Source organism: Halichoerus grypus, chromosome 7 (genome assembly GCF_964656455.1).
Source record: "Halichoerus grypus chromosome 7, mHalGry1.hap1.1, whole genome shotgun sequence".
Taxonomy (NCBI): Eukaryota; Metazoa; Chordata; class Mammalia; order Carnivora; family Phocidae; genus Halichoerus; species Halichoerus grypus.
Genome location: NC_135718.1, coordinates 95,640,843 through 95,652,084, shown reverse-complemented (window position 1 = coordinate 95,652,084; position 11,242 = coordinate 95,640,843). Strand labels below are relative to the sequence as shown.

The 11,242-nt window shown below is 39.0% G+C and overlaps 1 protein-coding gene across 1 annotated transcript in view; it reads left to right on the top strand.

Annotated features, from left to right (window-relative positions):
• Window positions 1–962: 962 nt before the first annotated feature.
• WDR64 (WD repeat domain 64) overlaps window positions 963–11,242 on the top strand; it is a 149,436-nt gene continuing 139,156 nt past the window's right edge. Inside the window, exons 1-2 of the mRNA XM_036121626.2 lie at window positions 963–1,107; window positions 6,722–6,852. Of these exons, the coding sequence (XP_035977519.2) occupies window positions 963–1,107; window positions 6,722–6,852 (276 nt within the window). The remainder of the gene's footprint in view (window positions 1,108–6,721; window positions 6,853–11,242) is intronic.

Below are 11,242 nucleotides of genomic sequence, written 5' to 3'. Positions count from 1 at the left end.
CTCCCACCCCCCCAAGAGCCAAGATGTCCATCGACAGATGAATGGATAAAGATGTGGTATATATATATACAATGGAATATTATGCAGCCATCAAAAGGAATGAGGTCTTGCCATTTGCAATGACGTGGATGGAACTGAAGGGTGTTATGCTGAGCGAAATAAGTCAATCAGAGAAAGACATGTATCATATGACCTCACTGATATGAGGAATTCTTAATCTCAGGAAACAAACTGAGGGTCAACTAATGACATCTTGAAGAATTTCCTTCTCAATCAAAAACTACCCCTTTCCTATCCCTGCCTCACTTTATTATTTTAATTGAAGGTCAGTGGATAAAGAAAGAAGAAACTTTTTTATTCCCTCCAACCTCTAAAAATATTTTTTTTGGGGGAACAGAAATGACTAATGCTGAAATACACTTTCATCTTTAGAAGTGTATTTGGAATGAATGTCAACTTGACTCTCCACAGCGTCTTAAGGAAGGCAAATGGTTTGAGGTGGGAGGAGATATAAAGGAAAGAAAGTAATGCTCAGTCTCCTTCCCTGGCCTTTACCCATTCTACTTCTCTCCCCAGGTGCACACACACACTCACACACACACTCACACAGTTTGTGGGGAAAGAAAGCTCAATGCCCTCCTTATGAAGGAAGGAGAGGTTACAGAGATATTATGATGCAATGAGGACCATATGAAAGACACTGGTAACATTATGAGGTCAGGATTTTTACTGAAATGCTTCCCTATATGAAATGCATTAGACTAAGCCAGGGTTCCTCTCTGCTAAGGTCCTAGTGGCGACTCTGACTCCTACCCACAATATGAGATTTTAAGATCAAAGGAATGCGACCTGGGACAAAACTTGAGACAGCAGGGAAGCACTGTAACAACTGGAAGGTTTTTCAAGTTGACAAATTTGTGCTCTTTCTTTCTGCACAGAAATAAGAGATTCCCTATATCCCTATGGATATCAGGGAGGAAAAGCGTTTAAGCATTGAACTTCAAATTAGCAATTTCAGGACAGCCTTGAAGGAGTTTGAAAAATTGGTTGAACATGTAGCGGCCCAGAAAAGAGACGAAAGAGCAGGCCTGTTTATCCAAAAAGAAGGTAAGATCAGCGATTAGGGACAGTCAAGTTGGGTCTGTTGATGAGAACCGTAAAATGTTTTAAGCCATCAAAGAGAAGTGACATAGCTTAACAGCAAAGCCATCAAATGTGGGGCCTGAGTTCTGACTCTGTCTCTAAAGAACTAAGTGGTCCTGGGGAAGCTTTGTTCACTTCTCTGAACCTTAGTTGGCTCAAATGTAAAATTAAGAGGTTGGATGAAGTGACCTCAAAGGGCTCTCCCGTGGGATCTACATCCGATGGCTTGCTGGTTGACCTGGGACTCTCAGAAGTACACAGTGACCATCAGCAAGCCATGGAAACCACCCTGCCCTCTCTTTACTTAAGGGTATGGTGAGACCATAAAGAGTTTCCTAAGCAGGGCAAAGTGTTTTTTTCTGAAACTTTGCTTCACTGTCTCGGCCTCTCCTCATGTCTCTAGGCTGGAATGATTTTGAGCACGCTAAGGTAAGGGGAATGGGGTAGGCAGTGGTCTGCCAAGAATATTAACAGCAGAAAAACCGACACCATGGCCAGGGCTCAAGGGGCAGTTTTAGGGCATTGTGGATGGCATTGAGGACAGCAGTGACAAATAAGGGTTACCAGCAGAGTAAAAGACTAACCGAACAGGGCGCCTGGGTGGCTCAGTCGTTAAGCGTCTGCCTTCGGCTCAGGTCATGATCCCAGGATCCTGGGATCGAGTCCCACATCGGGCTCCCTGCTCGGCGGGAAGCCTGCTTCTCCCTCTCCCACTCCCCCTGCTTATGTTCCCTCTCTCGCTGTGTCTCTCTCTGTCAAATAAATAAATAAAATCTTTAAAAAAAAAAAAAAAAAAAAAAAGACTAACCGAACAAAGCCTGCTGTTACAAGGAAAAGATCAAAGCCCATATAACTGTGAAGGTGTGGGCATGGCCAGCCTCCTAATGTGCCGGGCTGTACAGCCACAAATGAGTGAAATTGTTGACTTTGGATGGTCAAACACAAGCTGGTATTATTTGAATAGTGGTTAAGAATTTATAAATCACTTTGAAAAAAAAGAATTTACAAGTCACCTTAATAAATATAATTTAATTGATTCTCTTGACAATTCTGATAGCAAATATTACTATTATTGTTATTACCCCCCATCCTATTTGTTAAAGGATGGCAGGTACAGGAAAATCATCTGCCCCAGTCACTCAACCTCTATGTGTTAGAGCTAAGACTCAGAGCTTCGAGATGGACTTTTTAGATGAGTGTGAACTTGGCTGGGCTCTCTAAACCACTAGACAGAACTTTTATTTTTCCCCAGTCAGCCTGTTTACCTGTCCCTGTAATCGATTTTCCAAACCATTACCACCTTTGTTGGATACTCTCTGGATCTCAGCATCTCTCAGCCAAGTTTCCGGCATCATAGGAAAAAGCAAGACCAAAAGACAAGAATTCCCTCAAAATCCCTTTCTTCCACTTCTGGGTTTCCCCAAAGCAGCTCCTGTCATTTTGTCCATCCATCCTCCTGTCCAAGGCTATCACTTTGCTGCAACAACTTCAAAATGTCCTTTCCACTGGCTTTGTCCTCTCAAACTAAAAATATACCCAAATGTCCTGACCTTGACTTTCTCTTCCCTGTAAGCTACCACTGTATGCTTTCTTTGCTTCTCCACTCAATTTCCCCACAGCATCACCACTTAATTTTCAATCTACTCAAGTCTGACTTCTCTCATCACTTTGCTGAAAATGCTCCTACCGAAGTATCCCAGCACCTAATAAGGCTGCCAAATTCAATTGTTTTCATTTTCCAGCTTACTTGGCTGTTTCACTGCATTACTTCCAGAAACTGTGTCCTTCTGTGTCTCTCATCACACCTCTCTCCTCTTATTTTTTCTCTTTCTCATTCTTTCTTTGCCTCTTTTTTTTTTTTTTTTTTTTTGAGCTCTGCCCATGTTCTCTCTCAGTCTTAAAGCACAGATGCCATCCACCTAGTCTCTTAAACTAGATATCTTGCTATAACTGTTCACTATTTCATGGAATCTTACTCTTGGGTTATTACAACAGCCGTTCAATATAATCGTCTTCTTGCCAAGAGTTATTCCTTAAAAATTTTTTTAAACTGCTACATCCCTGGCTTATTAACTCAGCTCTAAAGGACATATATCTGACCTTGGCATATAGGGCTATTCCCAGCCATGCCTCAATCTACCTTTCCAGTCTCAGCTCCTGAACTTCCCTCCAGAACTTTCTGTCCTAATATGAACTTTCCAGCATTTCCAAGCACCTCATACTTGTAATGATTCTGATTTTGCATGTATCATTCCCCCCAATGTAGAGTGGCTTTCCTCCCTTTTTTTGTCCCTGTAAACTTTGCTCATCTTTTAAGACCAAATCAAATGTCACCTTTCTGTAAAAACTTTCCCCAAGCAAAGCCATCCTTAGCACCGTTAATGCACTTTCTTGGCATCTCAAGGATTTCCCTTGACCTGCAGAAATTGATATAGACGTGTGTGTTCCTGTCGCTTCTCTTCACAGCACTTGAACTGTGAGTGATTTGAAGGCTTTTTAACCCTAGGGCTAGCCCAGTCTTGTGTCCGGGAAGTGCTCCTTAAATGTGTGCTAAGCAGGGGCACCTGGGTGGCTCAGTCGGTTAAGCAGCCGACTCTTATTCTCAGTTCGGGTCTTGATCTCAGGGTCATGAATTCAAGCTGGGCATGGAGTCTACTTAGAAAAAAAAAATGTGTGCTAAGCAAACAAGTTAATCTTGCTTTCGCTTCAAGCTTACAGTCACAAAGCCACATTGAAAAATTTCCTTCCTCTATAGTATATATGTATATATGTGTATGTATATGTATATATGTATCGATACTGAAAGAATATATTTTAATATATAGTAATATATATTTTATAGAATATTATACTATAATATACTACAGCATAATGTATAGTAGACGTGTTATGTATCTATTATATATGTAGTATAGATTCGGTAAGAAGTAATTCCTGCTAAATTTCCTTCTCTGACAGAAGGACTGATCTGAAAGACTGAGAAGGAGAAATACAATCTTAACTTTTCAGACTGTTAATACTGGCATGCTTTCATAATCATTCATAAATACTGGAAAATATGGTCTACTTCTCACTATAGGCAGGAAGCTAAGAACTAGAGAGAATGTTTTTAATGTAACAGTGTCTACCTCAAAAATGATGTCAAGGAATTCATCTGTGCAATATTTCTCTTTAATCTTCTTGTCAATGACCTGATAGAATTAACATCACCCCAGGAAAGAAAAGTTTCATCATCCTCATCTAGCCACATTTACAATGAGACACATTTACATGGAGACACATTATACTCACAGTGGTGTGAATTTAAAGCAGCTAGTCTATTTGGGTATCTCATAGGAATTTTAAATTTAATACGACCAAGAGGAAATGCTTTATTTTCCCCAAGAATCATGGTCCTTCCTCAGTTGCCCCTGTTTTGGTAAATAGCACCAGAATCTGCTGAGTTTTAAAACCAGAAACCTGAGGGGGCGCCTGGGTGGCTCAGTCGTTAAACGTCTGCCTTTGGCTCAGGTCATGATCCCAGGGTCCTGAGATCGAACCCCGCATCGGGCTCCCTGCTTGGCAGGAAGCCTGCTTCTCCCTCTCCCACTCCCCCTGCTTGTGTTCCCTGTCTCGCTGTGTCTCTCCCTGTCAAATAAATAAATAAAATCTTAAAAAAAAAAAAAAAGGTATCTCATTTCCCTTGCTCTTTAAAAATAAATAAATATATAAATAAAATAAAACCAGAAACCTGAGTATCATTCTAGAATAGGATTTCTCAACTTTGGCACTACTGACATTTGGGGCTTGATGATTCTTTGTTCTGTGTATGTGAATGTGGGGTGGGGGAGGGGCTATCCTGTGCATCGTAAGATGGTTAGCAACATCTCTGGCCTCTATCTACTACATGCTGTAGCATCCCATCCCTAATTCTAACAATCAAAATTGTCTGTAGATGACGTTGCCAATGTCCTCGTGGGAGACGGAGGGCAAAACCTCCCTTGGATCAGAACCACTGCTCTGGAATCCTGCCTGTCCTTCACTCATCAATCCTGCCCCCCAACAGCTTCCAATCCATTACACATCTTTGCCATTCTACTTCCAACTATATCTCACCATCTCCAGTGCTACCTCTCAGTGCCTATGTCCCTTATCATCCAATCGAGGACATTTTCGAGAATGAAAGGGGTTGTTATTAATAAGTAAGTTGAGAAAATCGGCTGCCTCCCTCTGGCCAATCCTCTACTATCTGAAACCTGGACTAATGCACTAGGGTTTCGCTGGGTTTATAGCTGTCACTCTTACCTCCTCCCAGCAGCCAGTATGCTTTGAGAAAAGGTTAAGGCAATACCTTACCAGCATACTTACCATCATGCTGGGAATAAAATACAAACTGCTGACTCCAGCCTGACCCTCCTTCTTGATAATCTCACCTGACAACGCTTTCCCTGGCCTCACTATACTCCATACCCACTGACCTTCCCAGAACATGCCAAATTTTGTCCAGCCTCAGAGTCTTTGTGTTTGTTTGCCTCTGCCTAAAATGCTCTTGTCTAGCTTTACACATGGCTGAATGCTTTTTGCTTATCGGGTCTCAGCTTAATTTTTTTACTCACGTCCTTAGAGAGGCTTTCCTGAGGTCCATCGCTGCCCATCACCACTGATAGATAATTTTATCACAGCACCCTATTGGTTTCCTTCCTAGTACTTAGCTCACTCTATACCTTTGTACTTTATACCCTTATACGTTTACTTTGCTACTAAGGTATGACATACAGGAGAGCCTCTAGAACATGCTAATCTTAAGTGTATAGCACAGTTAACATGGACATTGTAAACATACCTGCAGCTACCAGCCAGATCCAGACAAAGAACATTCCTAGCACCCCAGAGAGTCCCCTTATACACAGATAACCACTCATCCAATGTCTATCTCCAGTAATTAGTCTTGCCTGTCACAATCTGTAAATATTTTATTTGTTTACTTATTGATTTTATGTCTCTCCCCCTAGAATGTAAACACCCTGAGGAAGGGAACTTGTTTATTTAGTTCTAAGCTCAGTGTCTAGCTCAGTTCTCACACATAACAAATTCACAATGCATTTTTGTGTCTAACTCCTTGTCTTTAGACTCAATAGTAGCTCCCAGGTGAATCACCAAATTTGGCAAAATCGATATTCAAGCATGGTGTGTGTGTGTGTGTGTGCGTTCACACACTGTCAAGGAACTGATCAAGAATTGCTCTTTGCTCTTGTCTCCCTTCTATCTGAGATGAGCTCTAGCAGACACTCCTGACTGGTAAAACTTTTCACAATAGGAAAGAAGTAATCCACTTTCTTATCTTGGTATTCCTGAACAAAACTCCTAAAACAGTTGAAACGTAAGCTGTGGAGGAAAGACTAAAGACCAAAATATTTTCTTCTAAGTAATATTTTAGTCAAGGGCCAAGTTATGTTTCTAATGTAAAGAGAACCTTAAAATGCAACATAATCTGGTTTTAATAGGTTGAAATATGGAAATAGATTAGAAAATAGGAAAAGGAGCTTGATAGTTACCTTGGAGTTTGGTAACAATGTTCTTGCACTTTGTTACAATGCAGATGTAATCGATCATGACAAGTTTTATGTGGCTGTGCAGGATCTCTTTGGTCCAGAAGTGAAGAATCAAGATGTGAAATGCTTTTACAGGAAACTCTGCAACAATCCTGATGCATCTATAGACTGGTGTGAGGTAGTCACTTTTCATGTTTATCATAAGAAATCCAGGTATTATTTCTTCTCATTCAGAATAAATAATTTAATCCAAGTGTGATTTCGCCTGAGATCATGATCCTCAGGGCTGTGAGATCGAACCCTGTGTTGGGCTCCGCACTGGGCATGGAACCTGCTTAAGATTCTCTCCCTCCCTCTCCCTCTGCCTCTCCCCTGCTCAAAAAAAATCAGTAGATACAGTAGACAAAAAGAAAAGCAAAGAGTGAAAGGATTTGACTATCACTTTTAACAAGCTAGTAGATACATATAAACAGAACTTTGAACAAGATATAAGAAAGACACATCTTCTCAATTATATATAGGACCATCACAAAGCTGTGCATGTATAAAACTATAAAGGACATTTCAATAAACTCCAATATAATAAAATTAGAAATCAATAATAAAAGATAACCCAAGTTCCCAAGAACTGACCAAATAAAAAAAAGAATTAATTTTGGGAAAAAAGCCTTTGAAGAATACATAATTCCTGCATTGTATACATTTTTGTACAACTGAGGAAAAGCTGAAAAGCTATTCAACTCATTTTATGAGGCTGGAAATAACATGAACTGAACAAAGATAAAATGTCAGGGAATGATAGGCCAATATTACTCACGAATGTAGTTGCTGAAATCCTAAATAAAATTTTAACAAGTCGAATTCAGCAGTGCATTAAAAACCATTTCTGAGTAGAACTCATCCCAGAAAAGTAAGGGCAATTTAATATTAGAAAGTCCAGTAACGTATTTCATTCAATATGTTAGGGGAGGAAAAATAATACGATAATCTTAATTAGAAGTTAGCACACTAAGGCCCATGGCCAAACTGAACAGCCACTTGTTTTGCAAACACAGTTTATTGGACCGTGGAGCATTCGTCCGCCCGCGTATCTGTGCCTGCGTCTGCACGCCAGGGACGGAATTGAGCACTGTGACAGACCCAGGATGCTCTGCAAGCCCACAGTATTTACTACCCGGCCCTTTTCAGGAAAAGTCTGCTGACTCCTGATCTTAAAATACCATGAAAATAAAAAAGATATTTGATAGAAATCCAGTAGTCATTCCTGTTTTTAAAAAGAAAAAAAAAAAACTTTAGCAGAATAAGAATGATGGACAATTCCCTGAACTTGGTAAAAGGTGGTGTTCATTTTCTGTAGCTGCTGTAAAAAAAGATCACAAATTTAGCAACTTTCCCCTCAGCTTTATTGACATATAAAATTGTGTAAGTTTAAGGTGTACAATGTATTCATTTGTACATTTCTATATGTCAAAATGGCCACCTCCATAGGGTTAGCCGTCATGTCACATGATTACCGTTTCTTCTTTGTGGGGAGAACATTAAAGATCTACTCTGTTGGCGACTTTGAAGTATATTATGCAGCATTCTTAACTATAATCGCCATGCTGTACATTAGATCCCCAGGACTCATCCATCTTATAATTGGAAGTTTGAACTCTGAACAACATGTTCCCTTTTCCCTGATAACCACCATTCTAGTCTCTGTTTCTATGGGTTCAGCTTCTTTCGATTCCTCATATAAGTGATATTACGTCTTTCTGTGTCTGATTTATGTTACTTAGCATAATGCCCTCAAGGTTCACCCATGTTGTTGCAAATGGCAAGATTTCTTTTTTTCTAAACTTAGCAACTTCAAGAAACACACATTTATTATCTCACCATTTCCATGGATCAGGATTCTGGGCACAGCTTAACTGGCTCCTGCTCAAGGTCTCACAGGGCTGCAATCAAGGTATTCTCATTTGGAGACCCAACCAATGTAGAATCTGTTTCCAAGCTCATTCTAGTTGTTGGCTGAATGCATTTCCTTGTCGTATGACTAAGGGACTCAGCTTTTTATTGGCTGGAAGCTGGAGACAGGAAGGTGTCCTCATGTCTGCAGTTCTTTGCCATATGACGTACTACATAGGCAGTTCACAGCTCTGCTTCTTCAAGGCTTTCTCCACAGTCCCTGAAGATGGTCTTGTATAATGTAACATAGTCATGGGAGAAACAATCCAGCACATTTGCCTTATTCCTTTGGTTAGAAGCAAGTCACAGGTTCTAGGCATTCTCAAGGGATGTAGTTTCCACAAAGGTGTGACTCGTGTGTGTGGGGAGGAGGGGAGTTACGTTAGGACGTGTTCACCATAGAGACTTCTAGAAACCTCTTTAATCAAGGGTCATATTTAACAGTAAAATACTAGAAACATTCCCATTAAAGTTAAAAGCAAGAAAAGGATGCCTATTATCTTTACTTACTTTTCAACACTTTACTGGAAATTCTAAGTAATGCAAAGACAAAAAAAATAAATAAATAAAAAGGAAACGATATGTAGTAAAAGCATAATAAAAATGTAAAAAAAATGTAACTAAAAATGCAAATTGTCATTATTTGTGTAGATGATGTAGTTGTCTACCAAGAACATACAATAGAATCAGATGGCAAACTATTAGAATTAAGGGAGTTTCAGGAGAATTCAAAGAAGAGAAACATGCCAGAATCAATAACTTTCACAAACATAAGCAGTAACTCTCTCCTGGACATTCTCATATATAACTAACAAGAAAAACAAAACAAAACAAAACAAGGTTTCCATTCACAAGAACAACAAATAGCAAAAAATGCCATGGGATAAATCTATTAAGGAATGTATAAGACTATGACACTTTATTGAAGGAGTAAGAGAAGATCTGGAAAATAATTAAGGGACTCAATTTGCAAAGATCCCAACTATCCCCAGTAATTTGATAGTATTTATAAACTTAATAGAATTCCAATAAAACAGACTTTTGGAATTAATGCAGCTAGGCTAATAGATACCCCAACACATCAGTAATTGAATTTTCATACACTCCATGTCAATTTAATAATTCTTATAAATATTTTCGGTTGCTTGTAGAAATTGAAAAACATTCTCACAAACTTCTGGTGAGTACTAACAAGCCCAGGATACCTATGGATTAGCATGAAGATTCTACTGTGGAGTATATTTTTAAAGCTTGTACTTTTTTGCAAGAAATGAAAAATAAGAATATGATTTTCACTTAGATATTTGCTTGATTATGACATCAAAAGCAAAAATATGAAAGCACCACATATATAAAAATATATAATCTAAATGGAAGTGGAAAGGGATCAGCAGAGAACAAGTTTCATATATCAAAGACAATGAATCATGAATGCCATGCTTACTTCTTTTTCTTTCTCTCCCTTCCTTCCTTCTTTCCTTTCTCTTTCTTTTCTTTTTTTTCTTTCTTTCTTTCTTTCTTTCTTTCTTTCTTTCTTTCTTTCTTTCTTTCTTTCTTTCTTTCCTTTCTTTTTTTCTTTCTTTCTTTCTTTCTTTCCAGCCTGTTTGGTAGAGTTTGCCTTTATAGCTTTATATTCAATGGTCAATTTTTCAATATGTCTTGGGTTTTCAGCAGCAGATTTCTGAGATTTGCAGTGTGGTTACCTGAATTTCTATACAGTGGTGACCTGTTTTTCTGGAACTATCATGAGTTAATGTTTGTGTTGCTAAAATTAGACTGAATTTTGGTCATTTTGTCAGAATACACTACATAGAACTTCACAGTAACTGCTGGATATTACCAAAGGTAGAACACCTGGGCAAAGGTTGGGCCAGGATCTGGATATGCCCCCTGCTTAGATGGTACAGGTAAAACCAGACAGCTGTATTAATAAGATAGTCAAAGAATGACTGAGAAATGTTGGATTTATCCTCAGTGAAAGTACAACAACACAAAATCTCAAAGAAGCTTTGCTAGGAAAGACCATCATCTGAGACTGAACCATTAGCAACTCTAGACCGCACTGTCCAAAACACTTGCCCCTAGACACATGGGGCTGTTGAGGACTGGAAATGTAACTAGTCTCAATTGATACATGCTGTAATTATAAATACACACTGGATTTCAAAGATGTAATATATGAAAACAGTGTAAAATAACTCACTAGCAACTTTTTATATTGGTTACATGTTGAAATTATATTTTAGACATAGCAGGTTCAAAACATATTATTAAAACTGATTTGCTCTTAGGATGCCTGGGTGGCTCGTCAGTTAAGCCTCTGTCTTCGGCTCAGGTCATGATCCCAGGGTCCTGGGATCGAGCCCCACATCGGGCTCCCTGCTCAGCGGGAAGCCTAATTTTCCCTCTGCCTGCCGCTCCCCCTGCTCGTGCTCTCTCTCTTTCTCTGACAAATAAATAAATAAAATCTTTTTAATAAAGAAAATTAAACTAATTCACTCTTTTTACATTTTTAATGTGACTACTAAAAAAATTAAAGTTATGTATATGGCTCTCATTATGTTTTTATTGGACAGAAGAGAAAAATGTCAAAATAGACATAGAAGGAATTTGTCCTG